The sequence below is a fragment of the Salvelinus alpinus genome, chromosome 6, assembly GCF_045679555.1.
Source record: "Salvelinus alpinus chromosome 6, SLU_Salpinus.1, whole genome shotgun sequence".
Lineage (NCBI taxonomy): Eukaryota > Metazoa > Chordata > Actinopteri > Salmoniformes > Salmonidae > Salvelinus > Salvelinus alpinus.
The window spans coordinates 62,569,799-62,591,205 of NC_092091.1; the positions used below are offsets into that span (position 1 = coordinate 62,569,799).

At 42.5% G+C, this 21,407-nt stretch overlaps 1 protein-coding gene across 1 annotated transcript; it reads left to right on the plus strand.

Moving 5' to 3' along the window:
• Positions 1-10,266: 10,266 nt before the first annotated feature.
• Positions 10,267-18,904, plus strand: LOC139577676 (uncharacterized). Its single transcript, XM_071404839.1, has 6 exons — positions 10,267-10,723; positions 11,089-11,219; positions 12,988-13,152; positions 16,271-16,405; positions 16,639-16,750; positions 17,087-18,904. The coding sequence occupies exons 1-6, from the start codon at positions 10,441-10,443 to the stop codon at positions 18,040-18,042; spliced, it is 1,782 nt and encodes a 593-aa protein (XP_071260940.1). The 5' UTR covers positions 10,267-10,440; the 3' UTR covers positions 18,043-18,904.
• Positions 18,905-21,407: the final 2,503 nt, after the last annotated feature.

Consider the following 21,407-nt stretch of genomic DNA (forward strand, 5'->3'; position numbering starts at 1 on the left):
AGGTGAACTTGCAACCACAACACAACACTTCCATAACACTTGACATGAGATCTTCTCTAAGCATTACAGAGATATGGCTCTGAATATATACAGCAACACCTCCTCCATAGGCATTCCTGTCTCTTCTTTAGATGTTATCCTTGTATTGCTACTGCTGTATCATCAAAGGAATTACCTAAGTCTCAGAAATTGCTAATGTATGAATGTTAGCAAGTTATTTATTAACATTATTTCTTAGGCTACATATATTACCTGGGTAGATGATCAGAGATAGACATAATATGGAAAATAACAAACAAAGCAAGAGAAAATAAAAACATTATTCAGCAGTCCATCAATCAGTTGGTATGTGTTAGTGTGTGTGTGTGCTGCGCAGTTGAAGCTACGAACCCTCAGGCTTTGCTCTCTCATTCCTTCCAGGCTTTTGGGAGGGAAGGTGAACATTGAGCTTATCATAGCAGATGTAAGCAATGTCCCCACGCACTGACAGCTTTCATGGCTGGGATAAGTTATTTCCTCTTCTGGTGCACAGCTTCAGGATAGTCCTTGTTGGGGAAGATGTACATTCCTCTTAAGCTTTGGCTCCTTCCAGAACAGCACCTTGTCCTTGAACCTCAGGGACTTGACCACTATCAGGCCTGTCACCTGGGCCGGTGATGGGTTTTCCAGTCCTGTGGGCGTGCTCCCCCTCAATCTTCCTGTGGTCCATCTTCAGTTTCTCAGTGATAATTTCCCTCACTTTCTCCTTTCGCCGTCCAGGTCTCTTGGAGATTCTGCAATTCCGTCCACAACGTTGTTCTGCCTTGATTGTCCCTCGAGATAATATGATTTCTCTGCCATTGTTATCATGGATTTGCATACAGAACTGATGTCCTCTCTCAATGAACTACAGATTGCTGTCATCTTGCTGTTCTCCTGTTTAAACTCATCGAGCTGACCCTGTGAGAACTGCAAACTGTTCTTCAGGTCCTTGACCTCTCTGGTCAGATCATCCATTCACACGTTAGTTGACTCTACCAGTATTTCGACACAACACTTGAAGTTATTTTATTGTTGTTGTAACAACTGCTTGTAGAACTATTTTTGTTTGTTTAAAAGATCCTTCACCTGTGATAGAGAGACACAACTGTCCTCAACGTTACTCCCACCGGCTTTGGTCTTTGTCATGGTAGCAACGTAGGCTACGCTTTTACTCCTCGCAGTTCCAGACAGGGCAGGTCACAGGGCAATTAGAAACAGCAGCAAACAGCAGGGATTCAAACAGTCAGGGACAATCTGTGGTCCTAGCCGCGAGGGCTGTGAGCTGTGTACAAGCTGCTAAGGAAACCTGGCTAGCTTGATAGCTAACTACCTAACGTTAGAAGCTAGGCTAGTGTCTGCGCCAACAAGGGAACAATGAGCTACTTCTCTGCAGCAAAATAGACTTGCTATTGTTCCCTGTAATACAGTAAACGTACTACACCTTAATGTGATACACTGAGTATACCAAATATTCGGAACACCTTCCTAATGGGTTCCACAGGGATGCTGGCCCATGTTGACTTCAATGCTTCCCACAGTTGTGTCAAGTTAGCTGGATGTCCTTTGGGTGGTGGACCATTCTTGATACACAATGGGAAACTGTTGAGTGTGAAAAATTCAAATTCCATGTCTCAATTGTCTCAAGGCTTAAAAGTCCTTCTTTAACCTGTCTCCTCCCTTTCATCTACACTGATTGAAGTGGATTTAACAAGTAACATCAATAAGGGATCATAGCTTTCACCTGGATTCACTAGGTCAGTCTATGTCATGGAAAGAGCAGGTGTTCTTAAAATGTTTTGTATACTCAGTGTATGTTGACAATTATTTGAAAATAACAGAATTACAAAGCACAGGTCAATGTTTCTCCAAAACGAAATATTTGATATTAGTTGGCAGGGGTCTTTACTGCTACATTGTGTTTTCATGTATTTCAAATATCTTTGAAGTATTTTATCTGGTAGATGTTGTCTAAGTCCCCTCTTCCATCTGTTTGACCAGAAATCAAAGCCTTTGCTTATTCCTATTTTTTAGGATATAAAATGGTTGTAAGATGTATATATGCCTATATTTCCCAAAAATATAGACTCTTAGCTTTCATTTGACATGATCCTATGATTTGCACATGTTGATGCTGTGGTACACCGTGGGGTGTTGGGTTGAGCATGCATAGATTGACACAGAGACAGGGAGGCTTTAGTCCGCAAAAACAACTTTACTAAGACAGAAAATAAATATAGCAAAGAAAATCACTCGGTCCTTCTTCACTACTTTTGCTTGGAGTCAGTCTCTCCCCCTTCTCTCTCGCAGTGTGCCACCATGCTACTTTTATTTGGCCTCCAGGGCTGGTTGGCACTTTCCTCTAATTACCTCCACTTAGAGCTGTCCGTGTCGGGGTGCCCAGCTCCCGTATTCCCAGCAGAGGGAGCCAACGTCGCCTCACGTACCTCCCCTCTATTACCATCCCCGGGGTATACCTCCTGGGATACCACAGTGCTCATGGATTCTTTTACATGGAAATGGCCATTTGTTATTACAGTCTGCAGTCCATGCTGGCGGAGATCAGGAGCCGTTGCTCTTCCTTCCCGAGTCAGAACCAGGATCGAACCGCAAGGGACAGAGACTGCACCACCAAACAGAACACAACCAGTGGACAGGTGGACTGACCAACTTCAGTCCTGGTGGTCATCAGTGACACAGCCCAGACCATTCTCTTCACAGTCTCAGTGCAGGGATGGAGCAGGGCCTGGGGCTGATAGAGATAGACCCTCCTGTTCCTATGATACAAACACCACAGTATCCATGATGAACAGAGCAGGTCACCCTGGGCTGCAGCCTTCACAGAGAGTTGTGTAAGATGCCCCTGGTGGTAGTCGAATATGAAGTCTGTCTTCTCTTTCAGGATCTCGCCTAATGCCTAGGGAATGGTTTCATAGAAGGTCTAGGCGGCAGGTAGCCTAGTGGTTAGAGCGTTGGACTAGTAACCCAAAATGTTGCAAGATCAAATCCCCGAGCTGACAAGGTAAAAATCTGTCATTCTGCCCCTGAACAAGGCAGTTAACCCACTGTTCCTAGGCCGTCATTGAAAATAAGAATTTGTTCATAGTTAAATATAGGCAAAATAAAAAGGCCTGCCTCAGTTACCTCATGGTTACCCCACTAATACAGGCAAGGTCAGGGTGGGTGTTCAACATAAGATGTACCTAGCCTATAACACTCAAACAATGGCTAGAGGTCAAGGAGGGAGCGCAAAGACTAACCACCTGACATGCTGACGACGTGCGAGCGTCGCAAAATAAATTTAGAAATCCATGTTATTCAATTATTGCACCCACACTTCTCGCGCGCGCCAATGAGCGTCTATGACGCCAGGGGCTAAAATAGAACTCATTCCTATTTCTGACGCAGATCGCGCTGCAAGTTCTGCCTCTCCCATCTCCTCATTGGTTTATAGAAGCAGGTACCCACGTGCCATCTCCTCATTGGTTATACCCACGTAGGAAATTGAAAGACGAACTTTGTTGCGGGTTGTCGTGGTAATACAATGAAAGTTTAGATGTGATCACCATATAAGTTCAAAGATGAAAAAGCCTGGAAGGAGGAGAGATGACTAGAAACGATTCGGTTGGCCGTTTTATGTGTGGATTAATTGTCGGAGTAGAGGTACTTGTGCATTTCAGGTAAAATAACAACTCAATGTTTATATTCCAGGACATATTAGCTAGCAACAGCAAGCTAGCTAAATAGGACAAATTAACGTTAGCTAGCAAGTGCAAGCTAACTAGCTAAATTGCCATACATGTTTAATGCTTTTCGACCTGTCCGCAAATGAATGTCATTGGTTCAGAGTTTGTTTTGATATTTTAACCTGCGTGTCGTGATCGCGTTGTGTGGGGGGGCAAAATACATTTATGCATGATAGCGCACGATGGCGGGTTTGGGTTCCGTGTGAGGGTGGTTGCTTCTGTTTCTTAAAGTATGGGTCAGGTGGGTCGCGACGTAAATGTATCATTATTTAATTAATTACTGGAATCAGTTTGGTAGCTGTGTGAGAGGTAGAGGGAGATGCCCGTGTGCTTCGCGGTTTACCGGATCTTTTTTCTGCAGTTTTGTTGAAGATCACTCCGCGATCTACACGCTGCAGCGCTGTGGTTCAAGCCACTGACTTGTTATTCCCACTCGCCATCACTCACTGCTGTCATGAAATGGACTCATGCTAGAACTCACAAGTTCTGACTGAGCTCAATCGTCATGAAACGCAAATACAGTGATTACTTTTTGTCTCTTTCATACAAACTTTGAGAAATAACGAGGAGCGCCCACAATATGTTTTGTGTGGGGAAGTGCGTAGTAATGAGTGTCAAAACGAACAAATTAATAGAACGACACGTACTGACCAAACATCCAGGCACAACATGACGGTAAACCCAGGGAGTTCTTTCAGAACAGGGAAGAATGCTTCAGGAAACAGTGCTTCGAAAGTGGAAAAGTAAGTCAACTAGCAAGGCATTGTTGTCATTTCATTTATGCAGAAATAAGGGAGTACTATCTCTCATAGTAGATGTGAGTTTCTCTTTCAAACAATCCCCTGGCCTTGTAACGTTAACGTTACACAACTAATAGTTAACTTTAGCCAAAGCAAGCTAACTACTGAGAGCGCAACCCTAAGAAACAGTACAGATGAAGATAAAAAATGATCAGGCCTACAGTACATTTTACTGTAGACATTATTGGTAAACAAGTATAGATTGGAACTGTTGCTGTTAAAATACAAGTAATAATTTTTATTCTGAACTGGAATAAACTGATTGAAGCAAGATGATTTTTGAGGCAAACACTCACACAGTTCTGGGTTGCTCATCTGCAGCATTAAGCGGTCTCCTGCCTGACTGAGAAAGCAGTAGATGTTCTGATCCAGTTTGGCACCACGTACCTATGCAAGTCTGGGTTCTCAAGTACAGAAACAGTGTCAATGCTGAGCATGACCTCAGTGTTGTACTGTGAAAAATGGAGCCCACAATAGACCTGCTTGTTGGAAGCTTCAACCAGCCACACACCTCTCATTAGGACTGTGTGTATGTAGGTGTTTTCTGGTCTACATCTGTGTGGTGTGATCAAGCAGTTTATTCCAGTTCAGAATAAAAAAATATGTATTTTAAACAGCAACAAAGTCTAGGTTGGAACTATCAACAATAATTTATACAGTAAGATGTACAGTAGGCCTGACATTGATCTGTACTGTTACTTAGGGTTGCACGTTCAAAAAGCCTGTGTGTGTGTGTGTTCTGTTATACATCTGTGTGATGTGATCAATCTGTTTATTCCAGTTCAGAATTAAATGATTTATTGTATTTAACAGCAACAGTTCCAACCTAGACAGGTATGTAAAAGTGTTTTTAAATGGAGAAAAATAAACATGAAAAGATATTTATGGGTATTTCATTATTTGTTTATGTCTATATTGCATTTTTGTTAGGCATAAAGGCATTGAAATGTACCGATATTTACGTATAGTTGCATATTTTCCTAAGCTTGGATCCCAGGAAAACACAGAATTTCTCATTTGGGTCCCAGGCTGAAAAAGTATTAAGATCCCCTGCTCTAGTGTCATTGTGTCACAACGTGGGGGGCCGAGCATTAGGACGGACGCTGACAAGCTGTACGCATGCCCCACGTTTGGGAACTGCTTCACTGAGGCAAACTATGTGAAGCGGCACCAGACCGTTCTCACCAAGGCCCTTCAAGTGCAAACTATGTTACAAGAGCTTCTCCTTCCTGAGTAGCCTTATCAAACATAGGAGTGTCCACAACGGGGAGAAATCGTGGCAGTGTGGCTTGAGATGTACACAGGGGATATCTGGGAACCATTCTTTAGCTGACATATTATGGTTATCATGTATAGTGTCTTGGGGTACAGTAAGAGTTTTTTTGGATTACTAAGTCCCTCAGTTGAACATCTGGGTATGCTCACATGACTTGTTGTTTGAGGTGCTGGCAATAAAGTGTAACACTACATTTCCCCCTCTGAGTTTGGTTTTGCCTGTGTTCTATTCATAACAATATAATGTTCCTATTTTTTGTATTATTATTTTACATAATCAGGTGGTCTGGAGGTGAAAGAAATGCACACCTATTTAGGCGAGGTGCTGGCTAGCGGAAAAGGAGAGCCTCAGATGCAATAATTTAATAACCAATGTTTCGACAGACATGCTGGCTTCATCATCTGTTCCTTTATGTAAAAAAAAAAATAGGTGATCAAATCTGTCAGCAAATGAAAATCATGTTGTCTTTTTGATATGAAACCTACAGGTTTCTGTCCTTACCACTGATAGGATCTAGCCACCCATTCTTTTTAGGTCAGTAGCTAGGTTTCCATCCAATTTGCAACAGATTTTAATGTGAATATTCTAATATCTGCATTTTCTCACCAGTGATGTGTTTTGATCAAACTGACTTTTTGTGGATAAAAGTCTGTGTGTGATGATGTAGTTCACATAAAAATAACTTTTACAGTTCCAATTCCCATGTACTGAATGAAATTACAAGTTAAATAGGTTTCCATCATATTTTTAACTCTGATGGTTTTGTCACAAAAACTGTGGCGTACTGGGTTGGGTAGGTTAGTTTCTAAATGTAATCTGTTACGTTATTGATTACAATTTGACAGGTAACTAACTTTTTGATTACCCAAACTCAGTAGCGTAATCTGATTACATTCAGTTACTTTTAGATTACTTTCCCCTTAAGAGGCATTAGAAGAAGACAAAAATGTATGCTACCAATTGAACAACATCGATTGCAGGATAAATCAATGTTAAAGTTTACATAGCTGGCCATATATAGTTACCTTTTACTTTATGGGTTGGTTATGTAGGCTTCTTCTAACCTATCGCTTTATACTACATATAATAATACGATTAAATAATATCTTTACATTAGAAACCAAAGTCTATCAAAATTCCAGTCATTCCAATAAATGTTATACCCCTATATCTTGAAGAATAGGACTTGGAAATATGGAAGTATAGATTAGCCAAATTGTTTTACCTAGGCATAACCTCAACTAAGGATTTATTAGCCAGCCCTACTATGTTTATGATTTTGTTGTCATGGAGGACTGATTGGGCTCATTGATTCGAGTTGAAAAATAAATGCTGCGCTCATGGAATGGCATGCTTTGAGCGCGACTGAAAATGGCTATTACCTGTGAAAAATGAATGCCGTATGCTACATTTGCTATAGGCCGAGCTCTGGTTACCTTTTTGTTGGTGACACTTTGAGATCTTGATAATATGCAGGGCAAATCCACAGATGAAACAATAACAAAATTGTCGCCCGCCTCTGTAATCTGATTACAATATTTGTTGCTGGTAAAGGATTACAGCTACCGTTTTTTTTGTTGTAATCCGTTACTTCCCAACCCTGGTTATATAGCAAATGTGCCTACTCTGGTCTAGGCACATGCACTCTTGCCAACAAACTCGGAGATACAGTGCGCGTAGGCAACCTTCATTATGAGATTATTATGGATAAGAGTGATATTATTTGTCAAACGGCAGCCAAGCATCGATCATCATGTCACTAGAATAAGACCCTTAATATTTATTGGAAAGGTGCATCAAGCTCATCACTTTGCACATTCACCACCCTGTGAAATTCATCATACTGTATTTAATCTGTAACATAATAAACTGCATGAACTGAGTCGTAGTGGGAGGACCACACAACATATCATAGCATGACTCCAAATTCACTTCGAAGTGATGGTTAAAATAGCAATATTTGTGCATGAAGGCGTTTCCACCGCCAATTCTTGCAGAATACATTTTACCGACACAGAAAGATCCAACCATGTCGAATGAATAAATTGTCTTCGTCATTTTTTTTTTTTAATCCATCAGCCTGTCGTGACGTTTTGCCTACGTCAGGTAATTCATTTGCATGAAATGGTTGGATGGAAACGTGGTTAGTTACGGAAATTGTTCTAAACAAGTCTGCTCTGAAAGATACTGATCGTGAAATATTTTATGTGTAATGTAATAAACAGTACCGTTTTTCAAAGAACAGCCCGCATACCCTTTTCATTTAGCCACCATCTTTGAGTATGACGCCAACCAATTGAGCGCAATAGTAATGGCGTCTTTTTGTATGCACTAACGGAGGCTAACTCCGCCATGGCTCGTTGGCCAAAGCCTATGGGGAAATTAATGTTTTTTTTAAATAGTTTTTTTTATAAACACCGAAAATAAGGTCTGTGGTAAACACAGGTTCAGGAGAATTGATACGTTTTGTTCTATGAGATAATCTTCATCAGCTAACCATAATTTGTGGATTTTGAAGCATTTATATAATCAAAACAAGCGCATAAAGGCTTCATTATTCATAAAGGTCATGTTAACTGACTGTTGTTATCTCATTGAACAAAATGTAAAGGATCTCCTAACTAACAAGAGGTAGAAAATGCTAACTCATCTGTGGTTTTTAGGACTACAAGCTCGCAAGGTCTACGCCCAAAACATCCTTTCTCTAACCTCCATTCTGCCAGTAAGAACATGCAAGACCTAGCAAGAAAAAGGCTGTGACCGCGGCACTTTCCCTTCAAAATAAAAGTCCTGCAATGAAGATGGTAAAACAATTATAATACAAATGGTTGAAATTCGTAAATTTTTATGAGAAAATGTTAGCAGACTTAGAATTGTCTTTAATAATATCAAAAAAGGAAAACAGTTAATCGCCATAATTGCATAAATAATGTCATAGCATTGACATTATTATTAACAGCATTGAAGGTAATGATTACTAGATAGTTGTTATGTTAATTGCCTGTACCACCTAAAAGGGGGGGTCCATTCTACTCAGGAGCACTTCTACTTTCCAAATCCACAGAGTTTACAACACGAGCATCACTGCTCATTTTGCAGTGCTCATTTTGCAGCCCTTAAAGTCTGGCCTATCAGTTTAAATGCAACAGGATTTTCATATTGGACATACATATTGCATTGTACTACAGTATGAAACAAAGATAAATGACAAAGAATGATAGTAAAAAGCTTTGGAGCACCTTAAATGAAATTTCGGGCAAAATGCATATCCAGCTCCATCATTCATTAAATCAGATGGCTCATTCACCACAAAACCCACTGATATTGCAAACTAATTTAATGATTTTTTTTCCATTGGTAAGATTAGAAACTTAAGCATGACATGCCAGCAACAAATGCTGACACTACACATCCAAGTATATCTGACCAAATGATGAAGGACAACCATTGCAATTTTGAATTCTGTAAAGTGAGTGTGGAAGAGGTGAAAATATTATTATTGTTGTCTATCAACAATGACAAGCCACCCGGGTCTGACAACTTGGATGGAAAATTACTAAGGATAAAAGCGGACAATATTACCACTCATCTTTGCCATATCTTAAATTGAAGCCTACTAGAAAGTGTGTGCCCTCAGGCCTGGAGGGAAGCAAAAGTAATTCCGCTACCTAAGAATAGTAAAGCCCCCTTTACTGGCTCATATAGCCGACCAATCAGCCTGTTACCATCCCTTAGTAAACCTTTAGAAAAAATTGCATTTGACCAGATACAATGCTATTTTACAGTAAACAAATTTACAACAGACTTTCAGCATGCTTATAGGGAAGGACATTCAATAAGCACAGCACTTACACAAATTACTGATGATTGGCTGAGAGAAATTGGCCCAAAGTGGAGGAGATATTGACTTCATCACTACTTGTCTTTGTGAGAGGTTTTGACATGTTGAATGCACTGAGCTGTCTGTTTGAACTACTTGCACACAGCTTGGACAAACATGCATACCCCACAAGACATGCCACCAGAGGTCTCTTCACAGTCCCCAAGTCCAGAACAGACTATGGGAGGCACACAGTACTACATAGAGCCATGACTCCATGGAACTCTATTCCACAGCAATGATGTATTTGATAACATTCCACTCCAGCCTTTACCATGAGCCTGTCCTCCCCAATTAAGGTGCCTCTAACCTCCTGTGGTACAGTCCAATAAATGATAGGACTACACACACAAAAAACATTAAAAAACAAATAAATCACATAGAAATAGTTTAAATTATTATTTCTATGATAACTTGTATAAAATATATAGATAATTGTGGACATTTTTCATTGTTTTTTGGCACAATTATTCATTTGCAAAGTGAAAGTGTACAGGACTCTTATTCAGAAGAATTCCACAAATCCGTGACTCGGAAGTACTTAGTTCTTCTTGCCTGTGTCACAGTTTCTGGACCATAGAGTTTTGTATGGCCTTTGGTCGGACTTTTGCCCAAACCCCAGTGTCCAATTACAATTTACACGTTAGCGTTTTTAATTCGCGTTGGAGATAGGACTTGGTTGATATATGTTATTTAGGCAACGCTAGCTAGCTGCTTACAATGGCTAACTGTATGGTTTTTCACACTCAAATAGCCTCCGTCATGGAGGCGCTTGCGAATGCAGCCGTGGCAGAGATCTGTAAACTCGTAGACGACGACTATGCAGTGTTTCGTTTGGAAGTAACTCAAAGCCAGAAAGAAAACAGGACATTGCGGAGGAAACTACAGTTACTGGAACTGAAGGTGGCACGGGAGCGCGCAGAGAGGACAATGCGAGAGCGCGTCCTCGCAAGTCGTCCAAGAAGTGTCAAGATTCTCGACCAGTACAGAGGAATGGCAAGAGGTACATTTTGCAGAAGGACAAGACTGCCGGGCATAGCGCCCTGTTCCCCTCAGCGCACGTGTGGCTTTACATGTGTTAAGTACATATGGTTGACCAAAATTGGGTGTTGGTCAGTTTTTGGATTGCATGGAATAATTCCCCAGATTCCTTTGTTCAAGATAATTAAGACACTATCATATTTTAACCAGATTCTTGATTTACAACATTTCCTATTATTTACTAATTGAAAACAATATGATGCATGGAACATAATCAATCGATCTATAAATAGTATATCAAGAAGTTATGAGAAGTGTTACCTTACAGACAGTGTCAAAACGGTCAATAGTGTACCTAACCACCTCTATTCCCCCAATCATTCTCAGGCGAAGGACATCTCACTGGAGGCCACAGAAGCTTTGTGAAGCCAGCTGGACACAATACATGGAGAGATGACCAACCAATCACAGTTGATGAAGGGAGTGGAACCTCAACCCAGCACATTATCATAATAGAGGTTAGTATAATAGTGTTGCATAAAATGTTTTTTTAACTTTGTAAATCAAATGTGGCCTGTTTATTTCCGAAAGGCTCCTCTTCAGCTATTCACTTGCTTACAGTGCATTTGGAAAGTATTTAGACCCCGTCACTTCTACATTTTGTTACGTTACAGCCTTATTCTGAAATTGATTAAATCGTTTTTCCCCCTCATCAATCTACACACAATACCCTCATAATGGCAAAGAAAAAAAATATTTTTTGATTTTTTCTCTCTCAATATATTAAAAATAAACTGAAATATAACAATTACGTAAGTATTCAGACCCTTTACTCAGTACTTTGTTGAAGCACCTTTGGCAGTGATTACAGCCTCGAGTCTTCTTGGGTATGACGCTACAAGCTTGGCACACCCGTATTTGGGGAGTTTCTTCCATTCTTCTCTGTAGATCCTCTCAAGCTCTGTCAGGCTGGATGGGGAGCGTTGCTGCACAGCTATTTTCAGGTCTCTCCAGAGATGTTCAATAGGTTTCAAGTCCAGGCTCTGGCTGGGTCACTCAAGGATATTTAGAAACTTGTCCCAAAGCCACTCCTGCGTTGTCTTGGCTGTGTGCTTCGGGTCGTTGTCCTGTTGGAAGTTGAACCTTCGCCCCAGTCTGAGGTCCTGAGCAGGTTTCTAACATGGATCTCAATGTACTTTGCTCCGTTCATCTTTCCCTCAATCCTGACTAGTCTCCCAGTTCCTGCCGCTGAGAAACATCCCTACAGCATGATTCTGCCACCACCATGCTTCACCGTAGGGATGGTATTAGCTAGGTGATGAGCGGTTCCTGGTTTCCTCCAGACGTGATGCTTGGCATTCAGGCCAAAGAGTTCAGTCTTGGTTTCATCAGACCAGGGAATCTTGTTTCTCATGGTCTGAGAGTCCTTTAGGTGCCTTTTGGCAAACTCCAAGCAGGCGTTCATGCGCCTTTTACTGAGGAGAGGCTTCCGTCTGGCCACTCTACCATAAAGGCCTGATTGGTGGAGTGCTACAGAGATGGTTGTCCTTCTGGAAGGTTTTCCCATCTCCACAGAGGAACTCTGGAGCTCTGTCACAGTGACCATCGGGTTCTTGGTCACCTCCCTGACCAAGGCCCTTCTCCCTCGATTGCACAGTTTGGCTGGGTGGCCAGCTCTAGGAAGAGTCTTGGTGGTTACAAACTTCTTCCATTTATGAATGATCAAGGCCACTGTGTTCTTGGGGACCTTCAATGCTGCAGAATTTTTTGGTACCCTTCCCCAGATACGTGCCATGACACAATCCTGTCTCAGAGCTCTACGGACAATTCCTTCAACCTCATTGCTTGGTTTTTGCTCTGACATGCACTGTCAACTGTGGAACCTTATATAGACAGGTGAGTGCCTTTCCAAATCATGTCCAATCAATTGAATTTACCACAAGTGGACTCCAATTAAGTTGTAGAAACATCTCGAGGATGATCAGTGGAACCAGGATGCACCTGCGCTCAATTGCTTTATAGAAAAATAAGGTATTTCTGTTTATTTTTAATACATTTGCAAAAATGTCGAAACCTGTTTTCACTTAGTCATTATGGGGTTTTGTGAGTAGATTGATGAGGAATTTAGAATTAAGGCTCTAACAACAAAATGTGGAAAAAGTGAAGGTGTCTGAATACTTTTCGATTGCACTGCACCTCTACATCCTCATTTATCTCATGAGACTTCCCTATGACATTGTTATTCAACTCATGTACCGGTAATAACCTTCTCTCTTCTTGTGTCAGTCTGCAGATGCAGAGGCTGCAGGTCCTGGGGTTAAGCAGGAGATGGCTGAAGGAGAAGAGGACCCACGGTACAGCAGAGACATCCAGACTGCTGCGGCTGGAGCGCCCCCTGTAGCCACGGAGGACCCCACCACTGCCCCAGCGCAGCCCAGCAGCATCACGGAGGTCAGTGGAACGCCAAACACCATCTTCAAGACAGAGACATACCCCAAGACTTCAATGGTGCTGGGGCGACTGGGCTGTCCTGCTCCCCACTCAGAGTATTTACTTCACGGTAACATGACGACGGTTCTGTCCCATCAGGACTCCGGTGATGTGTTACAGACTGTCAATGATCCGTCCTGTTCATACGCTACAGAGACACAGATGATACCTGGTGACATGCCTGTGGGCTTAGATACACAGACTAGTCCAATGAGAGGAGACTGGAACCAGTACAGTAGTAGTGTATACTCTGAAGGGCGCCTAGATAAGAAAGGGGAGGGTCTGGTTGTAGATGAGGTCACTGTGAAAGTGGAGGATGACGCTCTTCTGACATGGAATGCAGACCAGACTCACTTAGGAGAAGGACACTCGCAGGGCAACACCAGTGATTTCTTAGACTACAGGGAAAGCTTAGAGACCAATCTAAATGTTGGGACCCACTCCCATTTACATGCGTTCAGGGATTGCGACCCAGTGTCCACGTCAATGGGGTCTTCCGATTCACACAGCCATGTCCTTTTCGATCAGGTATTGAATTCAAACGACGGGGTTGGAGCCCAGGCTCGGGGAGGGGGAGCAACATCAGGCAAAAGTAAAGAGAAACGGTTCCTCTGCATGTTCTGTAACAAAGGCTTCAGCTGCCCCCAGAAGGTGGAGATCCACCAGAGGGTCCACACAGGGGAGAAACCCTACAGCTGTACCCAATGTCACATTTGCTTTGCCCAGGCTGGTGACCTGAAGAGGCACCAGAGGGTCCACACAGGGGAGAAACCCTTCAGCTGTACCCAGTGTAACATGCGCTTTGCCCATGCTGGCAACCTGAAGAGACACCAGAGGGTCCATACAGGGGAGAAATAATACAGCTGAGCCCAGCGTGAGAAGAGATTCTACCACCAGCAGCCAGCTGAAGATGCACCTGAAGGTCCACACAGGAGAGAGGTGGTTCGCACTGCAGGAAGAGGTTCTCAGAGAGGAGCTACCTCAGGATACACCAGCAGAAAACCATTCCATTGAAAGTAACCATTCCAACTCGATTGCTTCTGACATTTCGATCAAACCCTGCATTAAAGACAGATGAATTGTCAAGAGATCCACAGTTGCATTTGGAATTACTAGAGTTACATATTTCAGTGTTGAATATTCGGGAGGAATGTTGCTTCCAGACATTGTGTAAAATACACACTGAGTGCACAAAACATTAGGAACAACTGCTCTTTCCATGAATCCAGGTGAAACCTACAGTATGATCCCTTATTCATGTCACTTGTTAAATCCACTTAAATCAGTGTAGATGAAGGGCAGGAGGCAGGTTAAATAATATTTAAGTCTTGAGACAATTGACAATGTGTGCCATTCAGAGGGTGAATTGGCAAGACAAAATATTTAAGTGCCTTTATACGGGATATGTAAGTAAGTGCCAGGCACACCGGTTTGAGTGTGTCAAGATCTGCAATGCTGCTGTTTCCCATGTGTATCAAGAATGGTCCACCACCCGAAGGACATCCAGCCAACTTAACACAACTCTGGAAGCACTGGAGACCTTTGAGTCAATACCCCGACGAATTGAGGATGTTCTGATGGCAAAAAGGATGTAACTCAATATTAGGAAGGTATTCCTAATGTCTTGCATACTCGGTGTATAAGGCATAGATATGCCAAAAAAAATGTGTTTGTACTGTGTAGGCCAGTGGTTCCCAACTCCAGTCCTCGAGTACCCCCAACAGCACACATTTGTTGTTGTAGCCCCAGACAAAAAAACAGCTGATTCAACTCATTAACTATGTTTCCATTACATTTAAAGGTTTTTCATTGACATTTAGAAAGTTTGCGTAGAAAATAGATGTGACAGTTGTCTATTGCGGTGCGTTTCCATTGAACTGTCTTGTGTCGATCAAAAACAGCAGACGTAATGACTACACATCAAAAAAAGTACCTGTCCAAAGTTTGGACACACCTACTCATTCAAGGGTTTTTCTTTATTTTTACTATTTTCTACATTGTAGAATAATAGTGAAGACAAAAACTATGAAATAACATACACTGCTCAAAAAAATAAAGGGAACACTTAAACAACACAATGTAACTCCAAGTCAATCACACTTCTGTGAAATCAAACTGTCCACTTAGGAAGCAACACTGATTGACAATAAATTTCACATGCTGTTGTGCAAATGGAATAGACAAAAGGTGGAAATTATAGGCAATTAGCAAGACACCCCCAAAAAAGGAGTGATTCTGCAGGTGGTGACCACAGACCACTTCTCAGTTCCTATGCTTCCTGGCTGATGTTTTGGTCACTTTTGAATGCTGGCGGTGCTCTCACTCTAGTGGTAGCATGAGACTGAGTCTACAACCCACACAAGTGGCTCAGGTAGTGCAGTTCATCCAGGATGGCACATCAATGCGAGCTGTGGCAAAAAGGTTTGCTGTGTCTGTCAGCGTAGTGTCCAGAGCATGGAGGCGCTACCAGGAGACAGGCCAGTACATCAGGAGACGTGGAGGAGGCTGTAGGAGGGCAACAACCCAGCAGCAGGACCGCTACCTCCGCCTTTGTGCAAGGAGGTGCACTGCCAGAGCCCTGCAAAATGACCTCCAGCAGCTTTAAACTGAGGGTATTTTTAATCCATATCGGGTGAACTGTTTAGAAATGACAAAAAAAATTGTACATAGTCTCCCCATTTTAGGGGACCAAAAGTAATGGCACAAAAAATGTGAGAAGGTTAGAGAAGCACAAATATCATACCCCCCCCCCCCCCCCAAAATGTGTCACTGTCCCAATATATTTGGAGCTTACTGTAGCTACATATACCCACACACTAACAAACCTACTGTACACGTCAAATATAGTCAGGTTTGTCTGATGACTTTTGACTTCTCATAGCCAACTTATTTTTACCCACAACATCATATTTATGTCCACCATGATGGGTTTAACAACAATGAAGTAATTCCGTAACTGCAGTATAGGACTCAAACGTAGCGGGGATGGGTAAACACTCCATGTTGAAAGTGTCTTTATTATCTGTGTGTACGTACCTGAGGGTGTGTATGTATAATCTGTATCACCCGTATCTTCCAGGAGGAGGAGGGATGTGAGGAGGGTCTGGGGAACCCTGAGGGGACCATGGTCATGGATGACAACCAGACTACACCACCTCCTGAACCCACAGAGGAACCAGCTGAGCAGCACTGGACCACACACAGTCTCACTGAGGTGAGCCCACTGAACTACTGTCTGAATGGTATTAGATCAGGTCTTAATTTTGTCTTAAGTATGGGACTATGCCATTGAATTAGTATTAAACCATTAGTATTGTATTAAATCAACTAACATGTTTGAATTGTACTCATATCAGTCCCTCATTGTCCAATCAGAAGATGCTCCATAGCAGGGTGCTCATATCAGATGTCTTGATCCAACATCCTCTCACTCTGTATCTCTTACAGTCAGTAGACATGGAGGATGGGAAGCCTGATCTGCTGCTGGTCAAAGAGGAGACAATAGAAGACGGACCAGAGAGCATTGATCTGCTGAGTGGAATAAAGATGGGGGAGCAAGGTAAGGGAGACATACATACACCTGCTTCTACACCTGCATTGCTTGCTGTTTGGGGTTTAGGCTGGATTTCTGTACAGAACTTTGAGATATCAGCTGATGTAAGAAGGGCTATATAAATACATTGCATTTGATATAGCCTACATACAGTAATAGATCTTCAATGGGTATAGTGATGCACCTGGCTATAATTGATTTTCTTCATTCATAAAATGAAATCAATACAACTTATGTTTACATATAAAAACACACATTATAATGTATGAACTTGACCAGGTAATAGACTGAAAAAACTCCTTATGTAGAGTTCTCTGCCATTTTTGTAACCTCTTTCTGCAGGTGATTGGCTGGAGGCTAACAGAGGAGACTGGGCGACGATCTTGGATTCCAAGACAGGTGCAGCCAAGGGCCCGGTGGACAACATCACCGAGCAGGCCAGGACCACAGGCGACATAGTGGATGTCAGTGGAAGGGACAGCGTCCTCAACTCTGGGCTGGTGAACAACACTGTTAACCACAACCAGAAACAGACATTCGAACACAAAACAACAACCGATCATAGTCTCCATGACAACAGACTGGCTGAGACCAGGGTGAGGATTAGATTTGGTCTGCGGGGACGGGAAGGTGTCGGTATGCGGCGGGAGAGAACACACACAGACTCGGCTAGCGATGCTCCATCCTGCTCCTATAGTTGTGATTCAGAGAGACTGATGGTGCCTCAGGTTAACCCTCCAACAGGTGCTGCCTTCAGCCTGCCTTCTATAGGATCTATCAACTGGAACATGGACCCTGCCACAACACAGACACTCCCTGGCCTTCGACCTCCTCACACTCTCCTTATGTTAAACCAGACCTCAGACAATGCCTCAACACTAAATAGCTACACAAGCCCATTGACAAATGACATTAGTTGTGACACTATCAGCAGATCTGGTGGCAAAGAGAAGCGCTTCCCGTGTTCGTTCTGTGGGAAAGTCTTCAGTTTCCCCAAACAGGTGGAGATCCACCAGAGGATGCACACGGGGGAGAAACCGTTCGGCTGCCACCTGTGCCGGGCAAGTTTCTCCCACTCCTCCAGCCTGAAGAGGCACCAGAGGGTCCACACAGGGGAGAAACCCTACAGCTGTCCGCAGTGTGAGAAGAGGTTCTCCCACCAGCACCAGCTGAAGAGGCACCTGAAGGTTCACACAGGAGAGAGGCCATTCACCTGTACGCACTGCGGGAAGAGGTTCTCAGAGGGGAGATACCTCAGGACACACCAGCAGAAAATGCACACGGCCCATGTACAGTGACATGTAATGTAATACTAGTTAGTTTGTAGTTAATTGTGTTGGTTTTGGATGTAGTGGGGAACTGGATGAGGTGAACTGAGGAAAGAATGAGTATGATGAGACAGAATAGATGATATGGTGTGACTGTCTGTAAAAATGCTTCACTGATGAAAAGTGATAACCTTGTCCTGTTTGATGCGTTTTTTTATAATGAGGAAATATTAGTGCCTTAATTCATGTTTACCTGACTAAGTATTGAACACATTTATTTTGGTTATTGAACTACAGTAGGTATAGTGGATTTACATCCGGTATTGGAATTACATCTTGGGTCCCTGATCTATACTATACAGAAATGTATAATTATGGCTATGAATGTCATTCGCTTCATGATGATGTACCCTCATTAGGTACACAAAGGTAGAGAAATATGTAATATCCGTATTTTGCATATTTGGGTATTATTCTACACACTGGCTATTATTGTAATGAGCTCCGCCCCCAAACAAAATCTTGTTTCACAAGTTTGGACATCACAGAAGAGAACTGTACAGGACAGTAGAGTACATTGTACTGTACTGTTCTCTAATGTGCTCTACTGTACTGTACAATACTTTACTGTTCTGTACTTTACTGTTACAGGCTTTGGTTTTTCTATTTATATTTCGAGGTTGGACTTTAGCACGTTGGGTGCACCGATTGGTTTCACCTCGTTAGTCAGTATGTGTTACACCTGTGCTGGCCTGTCATCTCGTTAGTCAGAAGGTGTTTCATCTGTGCTGGCCCAGTGCTCCAGATGGCTTGAGAGATGTGGAGGGTTAACACCTTTAGTTGGCTCTCCCTATTTGATTTATTAAAAAAACAATCCTTTATTTGATTTTCACTTTTCGTTTTGCTCCACTTTTTGGTTTGTGTCCAGTCTTTAATTTTGGTGTGGGTTTTAATTTAGTTTGCCGTTTTTTGGGCAAATTTAATGGCCGCTCATGGTGAGTGTCTTTTATGTCCCAGTTGTTGTTGCTAGTCAGCTTTCAGTGGACAACCCCATGAGTGTCTTTCAGAACCCCTCCTAGAACCCCACCTATTTAGGTTTTGTTCGTTCCCCCTTCTGTTGGAGAAACAATTTTTGGTTTCTTGCTGGGGAATATAACAAAATGGGGGCTCGTCCGAGATCTTCAAGCCCAGGAGTATGGTAGTTGCTCTAATCTTCTACTCTGAAGCTCTGCTTTGCCCAGATATTAGGGTGTTCAAAAGACACTTTTGTGGTAGAGTTTCTGTCACTGACATCCACCCTGAGGGCTTCGAAGATTGGTGGAATCATTTTGAAAAGTTGCATGAACACACAGGCTAATAAAAAAAAGTTTAAAAAGCCATGGACTTTAAGTTGGAAGCGTTTTTGGAAAACCCGACATGGAAGATGCTAGAACAATGTACGAAGAAGAATCTGCTCGTCAATGCAAAGCATTATGACATTAAAGTTGCACATGCCGATTCAAAAGCAGTTTTCAAAGAGTTAGTCTATACTGCTTTGGTGGAGGAGGAAATGCTTCTGGAGAGGGAAGGATGATGAAAAGGGTCCTACGGGTGGTAGAGTACACCCCATAGATGTGCAACTGCGAGAGGTAGAACTAAAGGCAAAAAGGAAACAGAAGCTAGAGCTTGAGCACAAGAAAAGGGAAAGAGAACATGCAGCCAGATGACAAGAACAGGAACGTGAGCATGCCATGAAGATTAGGAGAGATGGATCTAGATTCACTCTGAATCCAGTCAGGCCATCTTGCACCTTCGACAGAGTTTGATCTTGGTCAGAACAGCCGACTTGTACCGCCTTTCAACGAAAAGCAGTTGGACGTATATTTTACTCGGTTTGAGCAGATTGCCAAATTCCTAAAATGGCAGCGAAATACACTATATATACAAAATTATGTGGACACCCCTTTTAATTTGCGTATTCGGCTATTCCAGCCAAACCCGTTGCTGACGTGTATAAAATCAAGCACACAGCCATGCAATCTCTATAGACAAACATTGACAGTAGAATGGCCTTAATGAAGAGCTCAGTGACTTTCTACCCTGCTAGAGCTGCCCCGGTCAACTGTAAGTCCTGTTATTGTGAAGTGGAAACATCTAGGACCAACAACGGCTCAGCCATGAAGTGGTAGGCCACACAAGCTCACAGAATGGGACCGCCGAGTGCTGAAGCGTGTAGCGTGTAAAAATCGTCTGTCCTCGGTTGCAACACTTACTACCGAGTTCCAAATCTCCGTAGGAAGCTTCATGAAATTGGTTTCCATGGCCGAGCAGCAAGTCTAAGATCATCATGCGCAATGCCAAGCGTCGGCTGGAGGGGTGTAATGCTCGTCGCCATTGGACTCTGGAGCAGTGGAAACGTGTTCTCTGGAGTTATGAATCACACTTCACCGTCGAGCAGTCCGACGGACAAATCTGGGTTTGGTGGATGCCAGGAGAATGCTACCTGCCCCAATGCATAGTGCCAACTGTAAAGTTTGGTGGAGAAGGAATAATGGTCTGGGGCTGTTTTTCATGGTTCGGGCTGGGCCCCTTAGTTCCAGTGTAGGGAAATGTTAATGCTACAGCATACAATGACATTCTAGATGATTCTGTGCTTCCAACTTTGTGGCAACAGTTTGGGGAAGGCCATTTCCCGTTTCAGCATGACAGCATGTCTTTTTGATTGGTGGTTTGGTTCTCAAGAGGTCAAAGACCTTGAGGATTTAAAGACACTTGTCAAGCACTGCAGCAGTAATGAACGTAGGAAAGTGTATCTATAGGCTTTCGTTGTCATTATTAGTGGCTTGGGTCTTTTTTAATAGGGAAATATTTAACTTTTTCTGTTCATCGGAGTAACAACATGAATTTGTGCATGAGGCACAAATAATGCAGTGCGACTCAAGTTTCGCCATCAGCTTTTTGGTCAATGTCAGGGGGGAGGAAAGGGAGAGCGGAGGACCCTCCATCAGCTGAGACCGACCACTGGCACTGTCAGCCCAGTAAAATAAAAAATAAAAAGCTAATTATTTAAATGTATGCTTCGGAAGTAATACAACAACGGATCTATTACCGGTGTGATCATATAGCCCACCTCAAATTTTGAAATAGAATTTTTTTTAATGGCCCTAACAACAATGCATTGGCAGGGCAATTCAAGCAAAGCCAATATACTGTGATTGGGCTTATAGCTTACTGTACAAACCTCATTGCTACAGTACTGTTTTTAAGTGGTCAATGTTGCATAGGCTTACGTTTTTGTAAGTCATGTTAAAAAAAAATCTGAGCTGTAAATCTCGGCTTGCATTTTCACTCAATGTAATCTTGACTCAGAAAGGTTTGGTGACCACTGTTCTAGAGTTTTTCCCTGTTAACACTAT